The sequence below is a fragment of the Malaclemys terrapin genome, chromosome 8 (genome assembly GCF_027887155.1).
Source record: "Malaclemys terrapin pileata isolate rMalTer1 chromosome 8, rMalTer1.hap1, whole genome shotgun sequence".
NCBI classification, from domain to species: domain Eukaryota; kingdom Metazoa; phylum Chordata; order Testudines; family Emydidae; genus Malaclemys; species Malaclemys terrapin.
In genome coordinates, this window is record NC_071512.1 from 34,713,679 (window position 1) to 34,740,428 (window position 26,750).

Below are 26,750 nucleotides of genomic sequence, written 5' to 3' on the forward strand. Positions count from 1 at the left end.
ATCCCTGTACCCTGCAAGGCATTCAGGGCACTGACTAATAATTTCAACAATAAAAATATACACACAAATGGCAAATAAAACCCATCTTCACCAACCACAGGCAAAAAGATAAATACATACAGAGGGCTGAGAGCACATCGCAAATTGTGAAAACTTGGCCTCTAGGTAAATAGCGATTATATTTTATCAGTTTAGAATAATACCGTATTAGAAATGCAGATATAAAATAAGCCTGCACTGGTCCAGTGAAATCACTTATTGTCCTCGGATTGCCATAATTAAGTTGTATTATCAGATACTGAAAAGAAGAATAAAACCGCATTTATGATACCATATTCCCTGGATTTAACACAGCAGCTGTTAATGTTTTTTTGTTACCTCACCTGATGAACATAATATTCCAGGTCGTACAGTGCTGCTACTTTCTCATCCAGAGTAGAAGTAGAGCTGTTGAATTTGTTGATTAATTTAACCATAACTTCAAAATCAGTTTCTATCTTCATGTTGAGTTTTTCAAACTCCTTCTTCAGCTCTTCTATGGGACGAAACCTTTGTCTCACATCTTCCAGATTAGCCTTGGAAATGAGAGAAGTAAAACCAAAGGAAATACAGATGATAAAACAGTGGTTTGGGGGAGTACATCATCCTAAAGATACATCCCAGCCTACAGACAACTTAAAAGTGGAATTTAACCTTCAGTGAGTTTGAGGGCCTTGATTTAGAGATTTAGGGACAGATTTTTAAGGTATTTAGGCACCTAAAGATGCAAATAGGCACTCAGTGTGATTTTCAAAAGTGTATAGATACCTAACTCCAACTGAAATCGGGGGGAATTTGAGCTTTTGAAAATTCCACTAAGTTTCTATCTGCATCTTTAGGTGCCTAAATACCTTTAAAATCTGGCCCTTAGATATTAATATGAAGAGAGAAGAAATTACCTCATAGCTTTGTCTGCACATACCATTCTATATCATCTCTCTATCCCCTTCCTACACACCATTCAAGATTAAGCAAAATAAAAAAGCATTACTCTTGATATGCCATAAGGCTAAAAGTGCCACAATACTTAAGTCCATTCAACACTAACATCATCGTCATCTTGTCACATTTTTATACAGTGACTTTCACCCCAAAGGCTCCAAAATGACAAAATACCAGAATCACTTCACCAACCACTAAAATGCAGGCACCTAGCATATGCTCAGGAAGGCAGCAGCTATTTAAGAGCATCCAGCAATCTTGCATAACAGTTTAGGACAGGAAATAGAGAGTATTGTATCTAACTGAAACATCAAGGTAATTCCCTAAACTGAATTTGGGCTGGCTGCTGTGATGAAGGCCCTGACTCCTTAAACTTACTTTTAAAAATGGCCAAGAAAGTGTTAAATACTCAGTCTGGTGATGTGACAGTGCAATAAAACTCTACTTTATATAGTATCTCTCATACAAACAATACCCTATAAAGTTTTGCAGAGTTCAGTAACAGCAGAGCGTGAGAATATAAAAGTTACATGTGGAAGGTAAGAAAGAAGAGAGATATTTTTAGCTGAGATATGAAAGGAGATGAGAAGTTAACAAGGTGGAGAGACTCAGGTAAGTTGTTCCAGGTAGCGTTAAACTGTGTGGAGGGACAGAGTTGAAACTTCTGATATATAGATAAAGCCAGAAAGGAAGCAGAGAAAAAAGACTAATGTGAGATACGTTGAAGCGTGGCCAGCAAGATTATGAAAAAAAGGAAGACCATTCCAGGGTCCACTTCAGAATGAACAGAGATATCAGAGAATGGAAATGATGTGATCACTTGTCTTTGTATGGAAGAGAATTGTGTGAGAGGATCTGAGCCCAAAAGATTTTCAATTTCATTGCTCATTCCAACCTAACATACCCTAGTATTAAAAACACACTTTATGGTTCTTGCGAAAGAAATCCGTGAGCTCAAGCTGTCAAAGAGAACAATTTAGGGATGAAAGTTAAATCACTGTCAATCTAATGGTAGCTCTACAATTTGTGATACTGTTTGCTTTGGTTAAATTGCTATATACACTGTACGGAAATTCAGAACACTACCCCCATTCCTCCCAACAAAGGGAAATGAGCAATGGAGTTATAGAGCAAAGTTCATCCTTGGTGTTAAGTCAACTCTACTTCAGAGGAGTTACCCCAGGGATGAATTTGGTCCTTGCAGCAGTAAATGATGTAAAATAGAATATTTTACATCCATTTGATGTAGCTGTTTTTAGCCCAGTTGTTGACATATCTATTAAAATAGTTTTTGAAGGACATGGTGTGACCCTAGGATCCCCTCAATGGCAAAAGGTTCAGTACTCTGTGTGAGCAACTCCTATCAGGCCTGACAAACGCACTATACCCAACACACTGCTTTCGTAGTACTTATCCAACAAGTGCCTAGTAAGGTATCAAATGAAAGCCAATGATAAACTGGTCATCAATAAAACTAAGAAACGCATGCACTGACACTCTATAAGGAAATGTGTACATATATACACTGAAATTATGTTTTAAAGCAGGGGTCTCAAACATGCGGCCCATGGATTTCCTGCGGCCCAACAAGCAGCCCGCAGCCCCCCTCCCCAGCCTACCTCCAGGCCAGTGGTGGGCAAACTACATCCATGGGATTGCCCCCCTCGAGGTCCCTGTGGCTGGGGGGAGGGGAGAGAGCAGAGGGCTCCGTGTGTTGCCCTGGTTTCCAGGCACCGCCCCCCGCAGCTCCCATTGGCCGGGAATGGGGAACTGCGGCCAATGGGAGCTTCGGGGGAGGTACCTGGAGGAGCGGCAAGCAGCGCACCGAGCCCTGCATCCCCCTCCCACAGGGGCTGCAGTGACATGGTTCCAACTGCTTCGTGGAGCGGGGCTGGGGCCAGGACAGGCAGGGAAGCAGGCAGCCTGCCCTGGCCCCAGTGTGCGCCGCTGCCACCGCAGAGCCACTTTAGTAAGTGGCTCCGAGCCAGAACCTGAAGCCCTCCTACACCCCGCCCCCCAACTTCCTGCCCTGAGCCCTCTGCCTGCACCACAATCCCCTGCCCTGAGCCCCCGCTGCATCCCACATCCCGCCTGCACCCCAACTCCCTGCCCTGAGCCCCCTAATGCACCCCACACCCCAACCCCCTGCCCTGAGCCCCCTGCCTGCACTCCCAACCACCTGCTGCACCCCAACCCCCTGCCCTGAGCCTCCTGCCTGAACCCCAACCCTCTGCCACACCCCTCCTGCACCCCGCAACCTGATCCCCTGCCCTGAGCCCCCTGCCGCACCCTGCACCCCGGCCCCTTGCTGCAACCCTAACCCCTCCTGCACCCCACACCCCAATTCCCTGTCCTGAGCCCCCTGCTGCACTCTGCACCTCAACTCACTGCCCTCACCTCAACCCCCCGCCACACCCCTCCTGCACCCTTCTGGGGGAAGGGAGGGGGCAGAGTTGGGGTGGGGACTTCAAGGAAGGGGTTGAAATGGGGACAGGGAAGGGGTGGGAAGAGGCGGGGCAGGGGCGGGGCCTCATGGAAGGGGTGGAGTGGGGGCAGGTCCAGGGGCAGCGAGGGGGTGGGTGTCAGTGATGCGGCCCTTGGGCCAATGAACTAGTCCTCATGTGGCCCTCCTGGGGACCCCTGTTTTAAAGTCTGTTACAAGGCAGAGTGAACAAACAGGGCTTCTGCCAGACAAAAGCATGTCTATTCACCTATCCCTGTTGCTGATGTAAATTAAGCATTCTAAAGCCAACACAATGGAACCTCAATTTGCATGTGAAGTTAACAGGAAAAACAGGTTGAAAAGGGGGATGTGAACCCAACAGGCGGAACACACGGGAGAACAAGCAATGGGGAAGAAGAGATTGGTGGTGTTGGGGCACCTCAAAAAGGGGCATTTCAAGGTTTACTGGACTGTAAGAAAGAAAGTTATAGATATGTATGGTACATCTGTATTTCCAAACTTGTGATGTTTCTGGGTGACACCCCCAGACAGACTGGCATCAGCACTGCCTAACCTGTTTGATGGCCCATCAAGGAGCATAAACTGTACAATGAACCCATTGAAAGGAACCAGGGGAAGACATCTTATGAGTCAGCAAAGCATGTGGTATGCCTGTGGACAGAGAACTCTAAGGCTTCCATACCATGTAGCTTGTGTTTGGGACAAAGGAAGTACAAGCCGCATGGCAAAAGAATATAAAAGGCAGCTGCATCATTTCCATTTTGTCTTCAATCCGGTTTCTTACCTCTGGAGTAACTTTTCTACAAAAAAATGGTTACCTACCTTTTTGTAACTATTGTTCTTCCAGATGTGTTGCTCATGTCCATTCCACCACGTGCAAGGCCATCCCTAGAGATTGTGGTGCCCTACGCAGCCCCACTGCGGGGGGGGGGGGGGGCGGCCCCGGGCCTCCGAGGTAGGGGGAGCGTCCTACTCCCAGGCCTCCACAGGGGAGAGGGGGACTGCGCCCAAGGGCTTTGGGAGGCAAGAGCACCCAGTGCAGGAAGGCAGCAGGAGTCTCACGGGGTGGTGGGAAGTGGAGCAACCCAGCCTTAGCCTGCTCCACTCTGCTCCCAGGTTTGAGAGAAGGCCGGGGGGTGTGGGGGGGGAAGAGGGGGAGGAGAACAACCCCCCCAGCACTCACCAGCGGCGCAGCTGGGAGCCGGCATAGCAGAGCAGGCTGGGGCCGGGTCGCTCCAGTTCCCGCCGCCTGGTGAGTGCAAGGCAGGCCCGACCCCAACCCCTGCTGCAGTCCCCCGGGACCCATAGCTCAGGGGACGGGGTTTGGGTGGGAAGGGGTGGAGTGGGGGTAGGGCAGGGGCAGGAAGAGGCGGGGCGGAGCAGGGGTTGGGGGGAAAAAGGGTGAAGCAGGGGTGGAGGCAGCTTTCCTGGGCCTTGCTGTGCGCAGCCCATGAGGGGCCAGTTCAGCCATCCGGGGGAATCGGGCTGGCCGCTGGAGCTGGATGCAGCTGCGTAGGGCACCAGGAAATTTGGTGCCCCAAATTTCCTGGTGCCCTATGCATCTGCGTAGTTTGTGTATGGGTATGGACGGCCTTGTCCACGTGCACAGTTGTCCGAGATTTCTGCCCACACCCTGGAGTGGTGCTCCCATGCCGCGTTATATCAGGCACCGCCGGCTCTGCACCCTCTCAGTTCCTCGTGGCCAGCAACTCCGACAGAGGGTAAGAAGAGCAGGCAATAGAATGGACATGAACAAATCTGGAACAACAACATTTACTAAAAGGTAGGTAACCCTTTTTTCTTCAAGTGCTTGCTCATGTTGAGTCCATTTTAGGTGACTCACAAGCAGCATCCACGGAGGTGGGCTCGGAGTTCATAGCTTAGCGGCTTGCAGTACTGCCCTACCGAAGCCAGCATCGTCCCGGGCCTGCTGGGTCAAGGCATAGTGGGACATAAAAGTGTTGACAGATGACCAGGTGGCCGCTCTACAGATGTCCTGAATAAGCACATGGGCCAGAAAGGCTGCTGAAGAGGCCTGTGCCCTGGTAGAGTGGGCGGTGACAATCGCCGGGGTGGCACCTTCGCTTAGTCGTAGCAGAAGCAAATGCAGGGAGTGATCCAAGAAGAATTTCTTTGAGTGGATACCGGGCAACCTTTCATTCTGACAGCCAAAGCGACGAATAATTGCATCGACTTACGGAATGGCTTGGTCCTGTCAGGGTAGAAGGCCAGAGCCCTTCTGATGTCCAGGGCATGTAGCCTGCACTCCTCCTCCGATCTATGTGGCAGCGGAAAGAAGATTGGTAAGTAAATGTCCTGGCTCGAGTGAATCTGAGAGACAGTCTTGGGAAAAAATGCTGGGTGTGGCCTTAGTTGGACCTTGTCCGTATAGAAGACCGTGTAAGGCGGCTCCAAGGTGAGCACTCAAATCTCATATACCCAGAAGATCGATGTCACTTCGACCAGGAGAAGGAGGGAACAGGAAGCCAGTGGCTCAAAGGGAGGACCCACAAGCTGCGACAGCACCAGACTCAAGTCCCACGGAGGGACCAGATCCCTGACATGTGGGTAGAGGCGTTCCAAGCCCTTAAGGAATCTAGCCATGATATCCTGAGCAAAAAATCAACCTGCTCTCAAATGGCAGGTGGAAGGCTGAGATGGCCGCAAGATGGACCTTGATCAATGAGAGGGACAAGTCATGGAGCCTAAGGTATAGGAGACAGTCCAGAATAAGCTGCAGTGAAGCCCACTCAGGAAGAACACCTTTGTCCGCAATCCAGCAGGTGAACTGTTTCCACTTGGCCATGTAGGTTGCCCTGGTGGAAAGCTTCCTACTTCCCAGCAGAACAGCTGAACCTCAGCCAAGCACTACTGCTCTTGCATGTTTAGCCATGCAGCAGCCAAACAGTCAGATATAACACTGCCAGGTTGGGGTGCAGAGGACTGCCGTGGTTCTGGGACAACAGATCTGACTGGAGCGGTAGCTGGAAGGGGATTGCCACTGAGAGGTCCATCAGAATGCTGAACCAGTGTTGGCACAGCCACGCCGGCACTGTGAGGATGACGCTCACCCTGTCCTGTTTGATTTTCGTGAGGACCCTAGGTCGTAACGGCACCAGAGGGAAGGCGTACATCAGAGCCACCGACCACGGGAGCAAAAAGGCGTCCGACAGGGATCCTCTGTCCATACCCCAATCAAGCAGAAGACGTGGCATTTCTGCTGGGACATGAACAGGTCTACCCGGGGAGTTCCCCACCTGCAGAAGATGGAACTGGCCACCTCTGGATGAAGGGACCACTCGTGGCAAGATGAGAACATCCTGCTGAAGCCATCTGCCAAAGCCTTCTTGGTTCCTGGAAAGTGAGCAGCTACAAGATGGATGTTGTACTGCAGACAGAAGTCCCAGAGCCAGAGGACTTCCTGGCAGAGGACAAATGACCTGGCTCTACCCTGCCTGTTGATATAGAAGACCGCAGCCGCGTTGTCCATCAGGCCCTGGACTACTCTGCCTTGTATATGAGGTAGAAAGGCTAGGCAGGTTAGTCAAACAGCCTTGAGCTCCCTGACAGTGATATGCAGGAAACGATTGCGACTGGATCAGCGACCTTGAGTACTGAGGGCGCCCAGATGGGCTCCTTAACCCAGGTCTGAGGCGTCGGAGACAAGGGTCACTGACAAGGCCAGGTCCGTGAAGGGAATTTCTTCCAACACTGAGTTGGGATACTGCCACCAGAGGAGGGATGACAGGACGCTGTCTGGAATCCTGACTACTCAGTCCATGCTGTGCCAGTTGGGGACATAGACCGACACCAGCCAGACCTGAAGAGGTCTGAGATGGAGCCAGGCGTGCCTGACCACGTAAGTACCTGCTGCCATGTGGCCCAGCAGCCTCAGACACTTGTGGGCAGTGGTGAGCGGGTGGGCCCGCAGGCCCGCCATGGCCTGGAAGCGAGTCTCTGGGAGGAAGGCCCTGGGCCGAGTGGAGTCAAGAACTGTTCTGATGAATTCTATACATTGTACTGGTGTCAAGGTTGAATTTTTCTCGTTTATTATCAACCCCAGGTCGCGACAGGTGGAACGTACCAGGTGAAGATGTCTCCGCACCTGCTCTGGAGACTGGCCCCTTATCAACCAGTTGTTGAGTTACAGATATATCTGGACCCTCCCATGTCTCAGGTAAGCGGCCACTGGTGCTATATACTTTGTGAATACCCTCTGAGCCAATGAGAGGCCAAAGGGCATCGCTGTGAATTGGAGATGGCACCGGCCCAATATGAAGTGGAGGAAGCGCTGGTGCCCCGGGAAGATGGAAATATGGAAGTATGCATCCTTTAAATCGAGGGTGCCGTACCAGTCTCCCGGATCCAGGGAGACCATGCAAAACTTCAACTTCTTGAGAGACTTGTTGAGGCAACACAGGTCTAGGATGGATCGGAGGCCCCTTTTTGCCTTCGGAATTAGGAAGTAGCAGGAGTAGAATCCTCTGCCTTCCATGTTCCGAGGAACCTTTTCCATTGCCCCCAATTGCAGGAAGTTTTTGACCTCCTGAACAAGGAGTTGCTCATGAGAAGGGTCCCTGAAGATGGATGGGGAAGGCGGGTAGAAGGAATGGTTGGCTATAAACTGCAGGGTGTAGACCAAAGCAACCACGTCTAGCACCCAACAGACGGAAGGGCCGGGTTGGATCCAGTACATTAGCTGGGGTGCCGTCCTCGAGCGCACCCTCAAAATGACTGCTTCTGGCCTCCCTGACTTGTGGGAGGGTCAGGTTGGGAAACTGGGCGGGAAGAGGATGGGTAATGTCTCTTAGGCCCTTGAAGCCAGGGCAGTGGCGCATGCCCCGCTCAGAGCAAAGTCCCAACTGGGACTCTATTGACTAACTATAACACTGTTAACTATCTATAAATTATGTACAACAACAATGAAACCAGCCAAAGGTGCTTCATCCAACCGTCACCGGCAGTAAGAAGGAACAGAGGACGCAGGGCCGGTGACTTTGGCAGTGCTGAAAAAGATGCCAGTAGCTTTATCGGTGCCATAGCTCCTGAAGTCGGTCTGTCTCAGTGTCCAGAGCCAAGAGACGATGCCGAAGACTGTAGGTCTGCCTGGTTAGGGTCCTTAGACTTGTGTTTCATACCAGTGGTACTCAAACAGGACCTGGAGCTATGTCCCATCAGAGGATGTTAAGGAGACTAACCTCACAGGGGATTGTGTTCTGATGGGCTGTGGCTCAGAGCGTAAAGGAGGAAGCCCGTTTCTTCTCATCAGAGCAAGAAAGAGACTACTTTCTCTAAGAGGAATGTGGGGAATTTGGATTGGCAGATGACCTGGCTACACCCCATTTGCTGGGGAGAGTCTGGGCCGAGGTCCAATGTTGGACTCAGCGAGTTCATAGAATCACAGAATATCAGGGTTGGAAGGGACCTCACAAGGTCATCTAGTCCAACCCCCTGCTCAAAGCAGGGCCAATCCCTAGACAGATTTTGGGTTTTTTTACCCCAGTTCCCTAAATGGCCCCCTCAAGGATTGAACTCACAACCCTGGGTTTAGCAGGCCAATACTCAAACCACTGAGCTATCCCCCCTCCATGAGAAAGTCATAACCAAATGTCCCAGTCTCTTCTGACTCTGGAAGTCAATTCATGGCAGTGGGAACACTTTTGTCGGACATGTCCCTCTCCTGGACAATAATACACTACAGGTGGCTATCAGTTACAGGGAAGGCATTCCAGCAAGAGACACTCAAAGCTGGGAGATCCAAGCATAAGGGTGATGGAAAAAGCTTCCCAATCTGGAAGGTCAGGAAGCAGAAAAATGAAAACCTAAGCTATGAAGTAACGGTAAAGGTAAAGTTAAACCAAACAAAAAAAATATATATTTTTTTTACAGTATTCCTACTACTTTTCCTTTCCTCTAACTACACTAAAAACTGACAGGTAAGGCACTATCTACTTGGGGGAAAAGGAGAAGTGGGCTTTGCTGCAGATTCCATCCCAGACCAAAGGCCACAGAGATGGAACTGGGGAGCGGTTGGATCACACAGTGCTATATATACACATTCCACTTACAGCGCAAGGGGGGCGGTGCACGTGTGGTCCAACAGGCACTGCTGATTAAGATCTCCGATCCCAGGCCCAAGGGTTCTGCTGCACCTACAGTGGTGCACCTATCACTCTAAGAAGAATCTGTTCTTATTATCCTAGCTTTCTCTCTTAAATCTTAATTTTTTTTGTAAATATACACTTCTGCCTCAATATAACGCTACCTGATATAACACGAATTCTGATATAACATGGTAAAGCAGTGCTCCGGGGGGGAGGGGCTGCACGCTCCGGCGGATCAAAGCAAGTTCGATATAACGCGATTTCACCTATAACGCGGTAAGATTTTTTGGCTCCCGAGGACAGCGTTATATCGAGGTAGAGGTGTATTTGATTTCACTATAAGCAGATTCCAGTGGTGGTGTTGTTATAAAGGACCTGATCCCGAGTTGTGCCAGTCAAGCTGTGTACACACTGTCTTTTTGGAGACAGCTTACCAGGCTATTTTTGAGAGTGTTTGGTGACAGGGGCTGGATATTACAGATGGGGATCCTGGCAGAGGGGCTCGAGGATTAGTGCGTGTCTGTCACTACCCTGCACAGGAGAGGGTTAGGTCTCTGGAAGTCAGTGCTTGTCTGTGTCCAGAGGCTGTTGGTTTCAGGAAACTGAGCTACAACAGGCATCAGGCAAGACTGCTTCACACTAAGGGCAGGTGATGGTGAGATACCTCACAACTCTGAGTATCTCTGGGGAGTGTCACACATGGCTCATTCTCACACAATGGGTTATTACTGATTTTTGCATTTAAATGACATTCATAAAAGAATTCTGCCATCAGATAAATAATTATCTGAAAAAGGAGATGTCTTGCCCAAAGGATGATAAGAATATTGCTAGAGCAACTGTAACACATTGACTGGACTAAGGGAATAACATTTCTAATCAACCGATAGGCTAAACATCTTCGTGATATATGGGGACTGTGATGGCAGTATAGTGTTTTTGGGACCCAAAGAGGGGGCATCACAGTCTTTGCTCACTTCCCTTGCCTCAGTTTTCCTAGCCAACTCAAGCAACAGCCACATACAAGAGTGAAGCTTGGACCCAGAGGAATCCTCTCTGATGCTCAAGAGAAAAAAGCTGCATCCCATTTGCTCAGCCTTATATACACAAACGTAGTTTGTTTTACTTTGAATGGTGGCCTCTGTGTGACTGAGTAGCCAAGAGCGGACAAACCTGGGTTGAAACTTTATGTTATGCTGGCAGGCAGAGAAATAAATGAGCAGGTCTCTTTTTGAAAAGAGCGGGGTTTTTTGGCCTTTTTAAGTGTATTCGTTTTGTATGAGGACTTTTTTTGGAACTGACTTCTGCCATGGGGCCTTATCCTGTTCCCATTAAAGTTATAGGGATTTTGCAACTGGCTTCAATATGAGCAGGAATGGACCTTTGTGAGCTAAATGATCCAAACATAATAATTACAGCTGGTTAATAATTCACTGTCAATAAACCACCTAATGAATTTAGCCCACTTTTTGTTTGCAAATCATTCAAGAACCAAATCTGATTGAATCAGCTTATTTGGAAGTGCTCACCAAATAGGCTGAAAGGTAGTCACAAACTATGGGGAGTTCACAGATTCTTCTTTGCTTTTCTTTCCCGTGGCATGTGATTGGTTACCTAGAGTCAGAGGGTATTTTTTCTACTTCCTGATTCTGAGTGAAGGCTGTTAAACAGGATAATAATGAATAGCAAATAATACATTAGACAAATAATTCTCATACTAGAAATTACTACACTTTGCGGTTTTGCAAACGTTTTCATGAACCAAACCAGCAATCAATCAACTAAATTAACAAAAACAATGAACAACTGGACCACACAAGAAACAGTAGTAAGATGTATTCACAAAAATGTTCACATATTACTCTTGGTATTACTCATTCAAATCTAATAATGATGCCCAACCAAAAAAGCCAGGGAAGCAACATCCCACCTGAGGTCTTACTGACATTACCTACTTCATGTTCATGGAAGAGATTTGCCATTTCACTTCTAGCATCACTTGTATGACACGAGCCTCAGTAAGAAATTTAGATCTGAGGTCTGGGAGTTTCAGGGGTTGATTATATGGAGAGTCAAACTTTCACACTTGTGGTTCAAATCTGACTCCGGTAGTTAGTGACCACAAGGTCACCTGATGGCTGTTCTGTCACTGAACCAGTAACCTGAGTCCACTTCCAAAGTGCACTAGCGTCCACACTGTGATCACCACTAGTGGCAGCTTTCCCAGCCACAGTTTATGGTGTACCAATTATCAACAAATATGTTACACTACATGTATAAATATATTAACTACAGCTGTGCAATAAAAGGCTTTCTAGAACAAGAAGGCTTAGAATTATCTTTACAAAAGCTTTCAATTTATATAGAAATCCCAGCTTTAGCAACATAGCTGAGGAAATCCTGACACGCCATTGAAATCAATGGGAAATTTTGCCATTGATTTCAATGGGATCAGGATTTTACCCAGAAAATTTATATTTGCCTGATAACCATAGGCAAAGCAGGAAATGGTCTGTTGGATTCCCCTTACACAGGTGGTTTTCAACATTTTTCCATTTGCAGGTCCCTATAAAATTTTGAATGGAGCTGCATACCCCTTTGGAAATCTTAGACATACTCTGTGGACCCCAGGTTGAAAACCACCGCCCTACAAGATTGTTCCCCACAGTACATTTTCCAGCACTTGTAGCCATGTTATTTCTAATGCATGCTTCATACAGTGTTACACCAGCCTTTCATGGGGTGCTTTAGAAACAGGAAATACCTTTTGTTCCATTGTGCTTTCTGTCTTTTCTTTTTCCTTCATTTTAGCCAAAGCCTCTTTGAGTTCCTGTGATGTAAATGAGTTTGAGTTGATATGCATCTCATCCAGCCTTGCAGAAAAACAAAAACAAAAAACAAAAAAACACATTATATGGGTGAACAATTTATCCTTAAAAAAATACAAACAATCAACATTTGTCGGGAGAAAAAGTTGAGTACTAAATTCCCATTTATCTAGTACAGAACATGCAGAAAAATCAATGCTCCAAAGTGAGGTTAGATCTAGTGCTCACAGTTTAGGAGTGTGGCTTTAAGACACCATCTTGACAGTCATAAAGCTGTGGTTTGAAAATCCTCATGGCAACACGAGATCTCAATTCCTAATACTATAAAAACTGCTCAATTTATCTCCCTAATCTATTATCTGGGGATGTATAAAACAGGAAAGATTTCATAAGCAAAAAAAGAGCACAGGTGTGCCCAGAATATTGACAAGGATCTTTTACTTGTAAGTCTTGGGGTGGGTGCATTCAGTTCCAAAGCTGACATTTTGATGATTATGATATCAAACCAAGGATTGGGCAAAATGTAGTTACTACAGTCTAAGAAACTAACTCTGCTGTTCTTTTTGCTTTGTCCTAACCTGATCCTATTGGTAAAGGGGATTACTTTTGGCAGTGAGCATTGTTTCACTGGCGAAAGGAAAACCCAGGGTTGGGACATCTCAATGAGCTTCTGCATGCACTGGATCATAAGTAGGGGTAGGGGTGGGCGGTGGAGGGCACAGAATGGTAGTACTCATGTATTTTGAGAAATAAAAGTCCCCCTGGTTACAAAACCTGTCTTTGTAAAGAGAGCACAAGGACAGAAATGGTTGAGAGTTGTATTTTTTAAGCAATTTTTAAAAAAAATAGATGTAGTGAAGGCTGGTGACATCTTGAGTGTGTGTCAGCAAAAACTGACACTTAAAATGAATGCTTAGAGCCAATGCACAACAGCAAGTAAAGACCTTGTTGTATCTGACTCAAACCACTGTGAAAAAACCCTCCATAAGCTATCCTGCTGCATTAATATCTAGAAAATAATTTGCACCCCAATGCTACAGAAAGTTTCAAAAGAACAAGTGACATTCGCAAGAAATCATACTGCAAGTTTAGTTTCAGAATCATGGCTTTACAAAGTATGAAAGTCTCTCCAAAAGCACAGTGAGGGCACAGTTTTAGCACCCATGCGAAAAGGAAGTAGGGCAACTAGGGCCCAGTTTACAGAAGTACTGAGCACCCCAAATGCCAGTTAGAGACTCTTCGACCTGTGGATATTCAGCACTTCTGAAAATCCGGTTCCTAATAAAAGAAATGAAATCAAAAGCCCATCTACCTCTGTATAGCAGAACAGCAAGTACTTTATACTACTGTACCTTTTCCTTTTCTTCTGGTCTTTCATGTCACTTTTTTCATTTTTGTTATCTAGAAGCTTGGCTTCTCTTTCCCCTGTCTGAAGATTTAATCGCACATGTAACCCTGCAGGAACAGCCTGACCTACAAACAAAGGTTAGAGTATTTTAGGCCACATTTATTCTTCTCAGGATTTACCATGCTGGGCATATTTAAGTTAGACACTTCTATTCCAATGCCGCACAGCAAAGATAGTGAGTCAAGCAGAAAAGTCAAGGTTTGCAGTGTGACAAAGAACAGGGTATTTACTGTAGCCTGAGCACTTCCCCAAAATTAATAGGCGGCAGGTTTAAAACAAACAAAAGGAAGTATTTCTTCACATAACACACAGTCAACCCATGAAACTCCTTGCCAGGGGATGTTGTGAAAGCCAAAAGCATAACTTGGTTCAAAAAAGAATTAGACAAGTTCATGGAAGATAAGTCTGTCAATGGCTATTAGCCAGGATGCTCAGGGATTCAACCCCATGCCCTGGGTGTTCCCAAGCCTCTGACTGCCAGAACTGGATAACAAGGATTGATCACATTGCCCTATTCTGTTCATTACCTCTGAAGCATCTGGCACTGGCCACTGTCGGAAGACAGGATTCTGGGCGACATAGACCATTGGTCTGACCCAGTATGGCCGTTCTTATGGCACCTTGACACAAGTGCCATTTAACCTCCAGGAAGTCCCATGACACACAACTGTTAATATGGCTGACACTCACAAACTTAGATCCAGATTGCTGACTCCTCAATTAAGTAGTGACACTTGGTTATGCAGAGTTCCCAGTGAGCTAGGGACACTGGTTCTGTTACTGGCACAGTAGTACTTTTATCATAGTGGGTCAGAAGCCTTAGAAATCAGACCTCTCTGTACTTATATGTCTCAATCTAAAAATCAGTAACAGTCATAGGTGCTTAGACAAGCTCAATGCATGCAGCAGAGGATCCCTTCAACTTTAACAGGTATATTCTGGATATTATGTTACTTTGCTGTTCTGTAGCGTATTGAGATGCCAGATTTAAGGAATATTTGATCAACGTTAAATATCCATAGACTATCAGGGTTGGAAGGGACCTCAGGAGGTCATCTAGTCCAACCCCCTGCTCAAAGCAGGGCCAATCCCCAAATGGCCCCCTCAAGGATTGAACTCACAACCCTGGGTTTAGCAGGCCACTGCTCAAACCACTGAGCTATCCCTCCTCCCCAACAAGAAGATAGGAAATTCATAGTCATCCACATCCCTCTAAAAATGCTTTGGCCTAGTCACAAGATTGAGGTTACAGCTAACTGAGAACATTTCAGCATGGACCTGTATTCCATGGATGAAGTGGAAATGGCAATATTTCCTGTGAGGTATGATTCCATTTTCTGTGTACTTCCTCTTTTAATACAAGAAGTTTGCCTGATAGATGGGGGTAGGCATCTTACTAAATCTCTCTCTCTCTCTCTCTCTCTCTCCCCCACAATATGAAGATTTTGTATTTAGTCTTAAATTAAGGGAAACAGACAAAGGAAAAGACATATAGAGTGAAAGGGTATGTTTGTCTTTTTGAATTTGAGAGACACAACATTTCCTATTGAAGGGCACTGGAGCCATAGATAATTCATTTTATTATAAATATGTCTTCTCATAATATGAAAGCCTCTAGTCTAAAGAACTAGTGTGTGGACTCCACCGACATAAGAACACAGAGGTATCTAACTGGTCAAAGCTACTGGTGCCTGAACTGCTCCTCCATCATCAGTCTGGAGTGTCTCTCACATCCTTAAACAAGGAACATCCAAAGTTTATAATTGTTTTTAAATGTACAAAGGTGGGGGAAAGTCCAGACTAAAGGATTTCCTATTCTAATACGGTATATTTATGATAAAAATAAGTTGACTTTTCCTACATTTCCCTTTAGTAGGAAATGCTGCATGTCTCAAAACAAAGAGACAAACATGTCCTTTCACTCTAGAGTAGGGAAAACAGACAAAAATGGATCAACTATAAAATGTTCATGTGGCATCCTATACCTTGGAGGAGCATCTTGTAAACCCCACATTCCTCATCTGTATATAACTGTGATATTGCATATAAAGCAGGCCGTGTGAGGTATCAGGGGAAAGGTTATGATTGCCTGAAAGTCATTTTTCTATCATTAATACATATGAAGCTATGAAAATTGTGTTATATGGCTGACACTGAAACATACTGTAAGCTAGGGAATCAGCCAGATATTAGCTCCCCAGAGGCAACAGCAAGGAAAAGAACCAACACCTGAGCAGGGTGTCAAACAACCCATCAACAGCCATTGTCCAGCAAGCTACAATTCAATGATTCACCTGCATGAGGCCACACCAGGGGAAGTATTCAACCTTGCCTGGAGACTCAGCATTGCCCCCCAGACATGCCTGGAGACTCAGCATTGCCCCCCAGACATGCCTGGACTTGTGTTCCCCAAACACCTGGGACTGAGGGTATAAAAGAGAACACCTGGGGCCCATGCTTGGCCTTTCTCCTGCACCCACCTATGCTGCAAGCAACAAGGACTCCAACAGAGGGGACTGGCCCAGGTTTCAAGGGTGAATGACTATGATATGCCTATGAACTGCAATATCCAGTGGGGTGAGAAAATCTAATCTAGATGTTACCCAGTCTAATAGGGTTGAGAGCTTAGACTGCGTGCTTATATTTTATTTTATTTTGGTAACTAACTGACTTTTTGCCTATCACTTAATATCTATCTTTTGTAGTCAATACATGTGTTTTATTGTTTATCTTCATTTGTATGAAGTGTGTGGCAAAGCTGCTCAGGTTTGCAAAGGCTGGTGTATGTCCACTTTCCATTGATGAAGTGGTGAACCAATTAATAAATTTGCACTGCCCGTCTTGAACAGTGCAAGGTGGTATATCATTGAGGTACAGTGCTGGGAGGGATCTGGCTGGTGCCTTTCCCTGTGTGATTTATGAGTGGCTCTGGGAGCATTCATGCAATCTTGCTGGCTGTGGGGCTCCACATGCTGTTGTGCTAAGTGATAACAGCACCTGGAGGGGTTTGCTGCTGGTCACTAGCAGGGCATTGTGAGAGACAGCCCAGGCTGGAAAGAGTTAGGGGGCACAGTGGTCCCACAGTCCCAGGCTGCGAACCCAAGGATCCAGTCACAGTTCAGATATGTATATGAGAGAGGCGTGCTCTCAGACACCATAGATCTTCCATCATGAGTCTCATGACTCAGATGGGGAAGAAAGATGCAGTGATAGCAAGGACTCTGTGTTCCCCTGTGACAGCAATCTAGTCAGGGGGCAGCTAAAAGATGCTTTTAAAAGAAAGGCTTTAGTAAAGTCTTGAGAAAAAAAGACAAGCCACATCTCCACTCTGTCATTCAAGAGACATCAGACTGAGGTTTCTTAAACATACTGATTGTAAAATGAAATTAGAGAGAGGGATTTCCAGACAAATAAATATATTTGCCTCTTAGCCTTCATTAGGTATGAATACCATTTAGACCGAGACAAGCATAAGGAGAAAGCAAGGTTCTTCAATTCTCAAAGTGAGCAGGATTACCTCACTAGGTCAAAAGCACCTGGAGATAACGAGGTTACAAATGCAGTATTTGCTCAAGTAATTCATGAATTGTCAAGTGTAGCCAGAAATAAATGTCCCCGTTAGAACAGTACGGCATACTCTAGCTTTCACGTTCCACATGCATCTGGCCACATTAGTTCACCATGTTGCCAGGGGACACGAACAAGGATGATGTGCTTTACTTAAAAGAAACATAAAAAAAGAGAAGGAAGAAAAGCAGCCTACGGTAGGACTGAATGACTCACATGTTACTATTTCTCTTACTTTTATTTACTGGTTGCTGAAAATAGAAACTGAATGTGAATCCCAGGGTTTGTGAGCTTGCAAATGCAGCACAACTGAATTAAGGATTTTGCCATCAGAAAAATGACACAAATTTCTTCTTCTGGGTTTTCACACTTTCTTGAATTAAGTTTCACTAAGAACAAACCAGGAAAACCTCTGGTTGCATGTATGTAAAAGAAATAGTATTCATTCCATCAAGAAGCTTGTCCTATCATTTGAGACAGCAGCAAAGTCTCATGGTGCAGTAGTATAAGGAGAATCACTTTAGTAACCTGCCAAAGATGAGTCTCAGTTTCAACAACAGTCTTATTCACTCACTCTAAAATGTCCCAGATCTTTGGCACAGGGCAAGGACTCTCTTTTTGCTTTGGGGCATATTTAGTGTTATTATTTTAGAATGAGTTTAGAGCTGGTGAAAAGCATCAGATATCTCTTTAGCCAAAGAACAGAGACAGCAAACTAAGCTCCCCCAACTACCTTCCAATGCACCTTGACCCGGACATGAAGGGACTACTTCTAGCATCAGAGGGTAGTTCAGCCACCATACCTATTTAGCCCTTGGCCTCCCTGCTGAGACTGTCAAGAAAGAGGTCACACAGTGGTATTATTTCCTGTGTTGTGGTCATCTGTCCAATACAAACCAGATTAAGAACTCAATTCATTTTACATAGGCCAACAAAGATCTGCCTGATGGTAATGTATTTCTGGGACCAGATTTGAACCAGTGACCGCAAGGCTCTCCATCCCAATCCCCTGAGCCAACCAGTGCCCAGCCCCTTAGTTGTAAATAATAGATAAAATCCATCATACAGAAATATCATCACACAATAAAGGACTCCTGATGCTACTTAAACGCTGAGGCATTTATGGGAAATAAATGTCAAGGCAAAGCGAAGACACATTTTCAAAGCAAGAGACATTGATCCAATGATAATGTTCTGTTACTATGATTTTATACCCACTGTATATTTAATCGCTTTATTTAATGGCTGCTGTTACAATGGAGACAGTAGCTTCCTGCACTATTGCTGACCCAGTGCATTCCAGCATTCAAGCTGGGCTTAGAGAACAACTCTCTTCTGCGCTTCCACCAATTGGAGAGAGAGAGAGAGAGATTCTCTCTCTCTCTCTATATATATATATATATAAAAATATAAAAGAAGAACATGTCTGCTTTATGACAAACTGCTTTCTCAATCAAGAGCCAACCTGACTATTTTCCAAAATCTTTTCTGACACGGATATGTTAAACCTATCTGAATGTAAAAGTATTGGCATACTAAAACGATGTGGTGTTTCTCAGGTCTTTCTTGAGAACTAACATCTTTTTATTTAAATCACATTTGCCTGTCTTGAAAGTTGCTTAAAGTGACATAAAGGAAGAATTTAATTTATAGCCCTATTCTTTTAATCTTGGTCAGCCAGATTTTTTCAGACATCCGTTTATTTCTTCTTATAATATATTAGACAAAATAACAGCCCCAGAGTCAGCTTCAAGGCAGCAATTCACTCTCAGGGGTTCCTCTGACATTTATAAACTGATCCTATTTCTCTCTTGTGTTTTATGTTATCAGCTAAACCTGTCAACTTAAATTATTGCCTTGTAACCAAATCACAGTTATCTATTATTCTGTTATGTGTACATTTCTGAAGCTTTGTACCTATATCAAGTTTTGCAGGGGTTGAAAACAAAACTATAAATAAACAACTGGAAAACAGAATAGGTTACCATTACATTGACAACCAAAGTGAAAGTCATAAGCATCATACACAGAGATACTACAGCAATGGGACCCTTGCACTGCATACGCCTCATGCAGAAGTTTAATTAACACTTGTAACATTTTTTTCTTGATAGGGATCAAATGACTCCCTGTTGAAGGAAAAGGCCCAGGTAGTGTCCATCGAATTATGGAAGTAAATGCATGGTTACGCAGGTGGTGTTGGAGAGAGGGCTTTGAATTTTTAGACCATAGGATGTTGTTCCAGGAAGGAGGATTGCTAGGAAGAGATGGGATCCACCTAACTAAGAGAGGAGAGAGCATCTTCACAGGCAGGCTTGCTAACCTAGTGAAGAGGGCTTTAAACTAATTTCGCTGCGGGGTGGAGACCTAAGTCCTGAGGTAAGTGGGATACCGGGAGGAAACACAAGGAGGAGGGTGCAACAAGAGAGGCTTCCTGATTCATACTGAGAAAGCAGGCAATCGGTTAGTTATCTTAGGTGCCTGTAGATGAACCCAAGAAGCCTGGGAAACAATGAGGAAGAAGAATCCGAAGAAGTGGGCTGTAGTCCACGAAAGCTTATGCTCTAATAAATTTGTTAGTCTCTAAGGTGCCACAAGTACTCCTGTTCTTCTTTTTAATGAGGAAGAACTGGAAGTCCTGGCACAGTCAAGGAACTATGATGTGATTAGAATAACAGAGACTTGGTGGGGTAACTCACATGACTAGAGCACTGTCATGGATGGGTATAAACTGTTCAGGAAGGAAAGGTGGGGGAGAAAAGGTGGAGGAGTTGCCATCTATGTAAGAGAGCAGTATGATTGCTCACACTCCAGTATGAAACTGGAGAAAAGCCTGTTGAGAGGCTTTGGGTTAAGTTTAGAGGCAAGAGCAACAAGGGTGATGTCATGGTGGACTTCTTCTATAGACCACCAGACCAGGAGAATGAGGTAGACGAGTCTTTCTTCAGACAACTAACAGAAGTTTCCAGATCACAGGCCCTGGTTCTCATGGGGGACTTCAATCACTGTGACAGCTGCTGGGAGAGCAATACAGCAGTGCACAAACAATCCAGCACGTTTTTGGACAGTGTTGGGGACAACTTCCTGGTGCAAGTGCTGGAGGAACTAACTAGGGGCCATGCTCCTCTTGACTTGCTACTCACAAACAAGGAGGAATTGGTAGGGGAAGTAGAAGTGGGTAGCAACTTGGTCAGCAGTGACCATGAAATGGTCGAGTTCAGGATCCTGACAAAAGGAAAAAAGGAGAGAAGCAGAATATGGACCCTGGACTTCAGAAAAGCAGACTGACTCCCTCAGGAAACTGATGGGGAGGATCCCCTGCGAGGCTAATATGAAAGGGAAAGGAGTCCAGGAGAGCTGGCTGTATTTCAAAGAAGCCTTATTGAGGGTGCAGGAACAAACCATCCCGATGTGCAGAAAGAACAGCAAATATGGCAGGCAACCAGTTTGGCTTAATAGAGAAATCCTCAGTGAGCTTAAAAACAAAAAGGAAGCTTACAAGAAGTGGAAACTTGGACAGATGACCAAGGAGGAGTATAAAAATATTGCTAGAGCATGCAGGGGTGTAATCAGGAATGCCAAAGCACAATTGGAGTTGCAACTAGCCAGAGATGTGAAGGGTAACAAGAAGGGTTTCTACAGGTACGTTAGCAACAAGAAGGTCAGGGAAAGTGTGGGACCCTTACCGAATGGGGGAGGCAACCTAGTGACAGATGATGTGGAAAAACCTGAAATACTCAATGCTTTTTTTTTTTTTTTTTTTTGCCTCAGTCTTCACAGCCAGTCAGCTCCCAGACTGCTGCACTGGGCAGCACAGTATGGGGAGGAGGTGAGCAGCCCGCAGTGGTGAAAGAACAGGTTAAGGACTACTTAGAAAAGCTGGACATGCACAAGTCAATGAGTCGGGATCTAATGCATCCGAGGGTGCTGAGAGAGTTGGCTGATGTCATTTGCAGAGGTCCCAGACTATTGGAAAAGGGCAAATATAGTGCCCATCTTTAAAAAAGGGAAGAAGGAGAATCCAGGTAACTACAGACCCGTCAACCTCATCTCAGTCTCTGGAAAAATCATGGGGCAGGTCCTCAAGGAATCCATTTTGAATCACTTGAAGGAGAGGAAGGTGATCAGGAACACTTATCATAGATTCACCAAGGGCAAGTCATGCCTGACCAACCTGATTGCTTTCTATGATGAGATAATTGGCTCTGTGGATATGGGGAAAGCGATGGACGTGATATAGCTTGACTTTAGCAAAGCTTTTGATACGTTCTCCCACAGTATTCTTACCAGCAAGTTTAAAAAGTATGGATTGGATGAATGGACTATAAGGTGGATAGAAAACTGGCTAAATTGTCGGGCTCAACAGGTAGCGATCAACGGTTCGATGTCTAGTTGGAAGCTGGTATCAAGCGGCATGCCCAAGGGGTCGGCCCTGGGGCAGGTTTTGTTCAACATCTTCATTAATGATCTGGACAATAGGATGGATTGCACCCTCAGAAAGTTTATGGATGACACTAAGCTGGAGGGAGAGGTAAACATGCTGGAGTGTAGGGATAGGGCCCAGAGTGACCTAGACAAATTGCAGGATTGGGCCAAAAGAAATCTGATGAGGTTCAACAAGGACAAGTGCACAGTCCTGCACTTAGGACAGAAGAATCTCATGCAGCGCTACAGGCTGGGGACCAACTGGCTAAGCGGCCATTCTGCAGAAAAGGACCTGGGGATTACAGTGGATGAGAAGCTGGATATGAGTCAGCAGCGTGCCCATGTTGCCAAGAAGGCTAACAGCATATTGGGATGAATTAGTAGGAGCATTGCCAGCAGACTGAGGGAAGTGATTATTCCCCTCTATTCGACACTGGTGAGGTCACATCTGGAATATTGCATCTAGTTTTGGGCCCCCCACTACAAAAGGGATGTGGACAAATTGGACAGAGTCCAGCAGAGGGCAACAAAAATGATTAGGGGGCTGGGGCACATGACTTATGTGGAGAGGCTGAGGGAACTGGGATTGTTTAGTCTGCAGAAGAGAAGAGTGAGGGGGGATTTGATAGTAGCCTTCAACTACTTGAAGGGAGGTTCCAAAGAGGATGGAGCTAGGCTGTTCTCAGTGGTGGCAGATGACAGAACAAGGAGCAATAGTCTCAAGTTGCAGTGGGGGAGGTCTAGGTTGGATATTAAGAAAAACTATTTCACTAGGAGGGTGGTGAAGCACTGGAATGGGCTACTGAGGGTTGTGGTGGAATCTCCATACTTAGAGGTTTTTAAGGCCTGACTTGACAAAGCCCTGGCTGGGATGATTTAGTTGGGGTTGGTCCTGCTTTGAGCAGGGGGTTGGACTCGATGACCTCCTGAGGTCTCTTCCAACCCTAATCTTCCATGATTCTATGACTGGTCACGTTGCCATCTTAAACAATAAGAGCTACATCCTGCCCTGACCCAAAAAAGCCAATATAGTGAAAGAAGGTACTTTATTTGCTACTAACCAGGGCTGGCTGCTGATTTTGCAACATTTGCATCGACTGGCTACTGACCCAGTTGTGCCACTTCTCCACCAATCTACACCTCTCCAGGCTGTGGCTTGCACCCTGGCTCATTGCAGAGGCATATGTGTAAGCATGCCCTTGTGCATCAATGCAGAATGCTGCTTGCCTTTATGCCACACACAACATATACCAGATTGTCCTGTGCCCTTCCTTCTCCTTGCATACATGCATAAGAGGGACAGGATTGAACCACAAATTATTTTACAGCAATTTTAAAGCAATAAAGTAGAAGATCATCAGGCAAATCATATGCACACTCATGTATATCACATATGTGATATGGAGGTAATATCAATGTGATGCAACAGACAGCCAAGTGATAAATGAATTATGCACCTTTGACCATCTCTTCCACCCTCTAGCCATTAACCAGTCTCCTGGTGACTACATCTAACTTTCTAAATTCCCGAGCAGCTTACAAAATAACAATAACCCAACCTACCAGAGAAACATTGCCACTCTCACCCTTAACTATGGACTCTCCTCACAACAATCGCACCTAACTGAAGTCCAGGGCAGCCAAAATTCAGTACTGCACCAGCATCAACTCTCTACATACAAAATGTAAATGACTTTCATGTTTGTTATCTTGTGCCCCTGCAGGGATAAAAATGAGAGCTTTATATCACTGGCAAGGGGAGATTCCCAGATTCCCAATGGGACCCACCATTGATTCCTAGCCATGGAAAAGCCTGAGGTAGTACATTAATGAAGAAAAAATCAATTTTCAGTCATTTTTAGAGGTTTTTTCTAATCTCCCTTTTAGCCCTGAAATGAGTCATGGTAACTAAGGAACCAGGATTTACAGTGGATACAAAAATTAGCTCCAATAAATTTCCCCCCCCAAGCTCCTGTTGCTAAAGCCTTCGTATCTCATCATCCCTTCCTACATGCATGCACACATGTACACATACAGAGTAGATAACTATATGATTTTATATATATATAAAAATAAGGGCTGTCAACCGATTAAGAAATTAATCACGTGATTAATTGCACTGTTAAACAATAACAAAACAGCATTTAAATATTTTTGAATGTTTTCTACATTTTCAAATATATTAATTTCAATTACAACACAGACTACAAAGTGTACGGTTCTCACTTTATATTTATTGTTTATTACAAGTATTTGCACTGTAAAAAAAACCAAAAGAAATCCTATTTTTCAGTTCACCTAATACTGTAGTGCTTTCTTCATTTAACAACGTTCTCTTGCTAACGATAAAAAGTAAATTCACAAGCCCGTAAGTCTGTGGAGGCTGAACATCCTCGGGAGCTTATGGAATTCCTTCCTTCCAGAAATATACTGAGGCCCAAACTTGGTCATATTAAAACAGGTGCAAGATGGATCACTTCCTCCACTGACAGTGATGAAATTGTACCCTCCCAACCCCAACATCTCCATTGAGCTTCCCACACCTATTCTTAAACCAGCTCTCCACTGATGGTAAAGCCAAATCCATACGGTAAAGGAAAAGGCATTTGTTTGGCTGATGCTAGATGGTGGCACTCTCCCCAACCCATACACACAATCTCCCTGATAACCACCAAAACATCCCCTTAGTCACCTTTACCTCCTTCACCCTTCTGTTTCCCTCCCAGACTAAGTATCCTGCTTGACACTTGGAAAATCTATTAATAGTGTGAAAAGCACAGCTATGATTCAGTAAATGGCTCTACAGTTCTAGGAAATAATCCTCTTGATATTCTAGCAAGTGTCTGATAAGATCTACCTATCTCTTCTCTCTGTTTTCTTTTGAGTGGGCGAATGGGGATAGAGGCACTTTATTTCATACAGGCAACAAAAGAATACACAAGTCAATATGTGTATGTTACCTGCAAAACAAAACAGCAGCACTGTGATATAAAAAAAAAACAACCTAAGACTATGTGATAGACAATTTGAGTATCCTGCAAAAGTTATCCGATGCCAGATTATTTATTAGTTTCATAAGAAAAGGATACAGCCTCCTCCCCTGAGCTATGTTGCACACCCCCTACCTGTATCCAAGATTCTAAACCAGTGGCCCCCAAACTTTTTATGTTGCATCCCCCCCCCCTCATAATTAATCTGTTTCCCTCCCCCTCGCCCCCCAGGGCCAGGGCCAGGGCCAGGACCAGGAGTGGAGCCAGAACCAGGGCCAGAGCCAGGAACGGAGCTAGGGTAGAACTTGCCCCCACGAATGTTCCTCTATGCCCCCTACGGGGATGCACCCCACAATTTGGGGACCAGTATTCTAGACCTATATATTGACTATCCAGATAATGAGGTGCATGCACATTTCCTAGTGGTATAATCCTGTAAAATTGCCCTTCCCCACTGTCAGACTTCATCTCCAATAGGCTGAGGCTGTTGAAAGGATATAATTTTATGTGAGTGGATTGTTGTGCCCCATGCTACAGATGCTCAAAGAGGAAGCTTATTTCCTGTGCTTAATGCTGTGTTAGTAGGAAAACAGATGGATAGGCTTTATTCTGAAGAGGGTTGACATATACTGTGAGACTGAACTTTCTGCATAGTACATACAACAGCGAAGGGATTGTCAAAGCACCAGCAACTTTTACAAAGGTGAGTCATACTCCTCGGATTGTTCATTATTTTAAACTGGAACATTTTTACATACAAAAGTGAGAGAAATGTAACAGGCACAGGTCGAGGAAGCAGAAAGACTGAATCTCATTTTGCTATTCCCTGATCCTTTTCTACCCTCTCTAAGGCCTTTTATATTATTTTGTTATCCTCACTAGCATTCACAACTCCTCCTAATTTAGTCCCCTCTGAAAATCTAATTAGCATACCATTTACCATCTCTTCCAGATCATTAATGAAAATGTTTAATAAAATCAGACCTATAACTTCACTGCAGAATCCCACCAGACACCCACTAAGTTCATAGGATCTCATTACACCTGGTTTGCAGTGCATCAGCCAATGGCTGGGCTCCTATCCATAGCAACTGGACACTGTACCAAATATTTTACTAAAGTTCTGATGTAACTTCTATTGCAAACACTAATTTTGTAATTGTATCCACGAAGTGACCATGTTTGTCTAGCAAAATTTGTCCTTCATAAAATACATGCCACTCACTACTCATAGTTCTGTTATTCTCTAGATTTTTATAATTTGTTACAAAGATCACTGATAGCCTATTATACCTAAGGTTGAAAAATACCTTTTCTTTATAACCTAGTTATTTCAGTTGCTGAAACTATCTGAAAATTCACTTTGGGAGCTGAAATCTTCCGTGCATAGTTCCTATCTGAGAGTGATTTTATTTTGAAAGTTTAAGAGCTGCTTTTAAATTATGGAAAAGTGGAAAACACAAAATACTTTTGTCATTACAAAAAAATTGTAACCACCCTCAAAAAAAAAAAAAATTGAACTTGACAAATAGCTAGCTCTTAGTGAAGGATGTGATTTTTTTTTTTAATTTATTTGATTTACTAAAGTTTTAAAACTACAGATTTCCCAACAGTCCGGAGTTTCTTGTGATTGTCCTCTTTGACCCCCAAAACCCCATGTCTCGGTTAAAGTGGTTCCTCTCCTGCAGGGCTAGCTGGGCTCAGCTCCCCACTTCAGGCACTGCGATCCCGTGCATTAAGTCACAATGCCAATCAAATTTGGCTCATTTGCCCCTTCATCTCCATCTATGGAGGTGTAGACAGGCCAAATGGAGCAGCACTGTGAACAAGTGAACCATGGGCCAGGTTACAACACTCAGAGGTAGCCAAGCCCAGCAAGCCCCTCCGGGACAGGAGCCACTGTAGCCACTGTTGTAGGATGAGTGCAAGGCAGTCTTACTCTGCAACCTCCCACCAGCGTCAGCAGCCAACCCTCCCTCCACA

The 26,750-nt window shown here is 45.0% G+C and overlaps 1 protein-coding gene across 1 annotated transcript in view; it reads right to left on the reverse strand.

Moving 5' to 3' along the window:
- Window positions 1–26,750, reverse strand: part of SIL1 (SIL1 nucleotide exchange factor) — a 233,021-nt gene that overhangs the window by 84,835 nt on the left and 121,436 nt on the right. The window contains exons 4-6 of the mRNA XM_054037890.1: window positions 13,730–13,850; window positions 12,314–12,422; window positions 384–575 (exon numbers count right to left, since the gene is read on the reverse strand). Of these exons, the coding sequence (XP_053893865.1) occupies window positions 384–575; window positions 12,314–12,422; window positions 13,730–13,850 (422 nt within the window). The remainder of the gene's footprint in view (window positions 1–383; window positions 576–12,313; window positions 12,423–13,729; window positions 13,851–26,750) is intronic.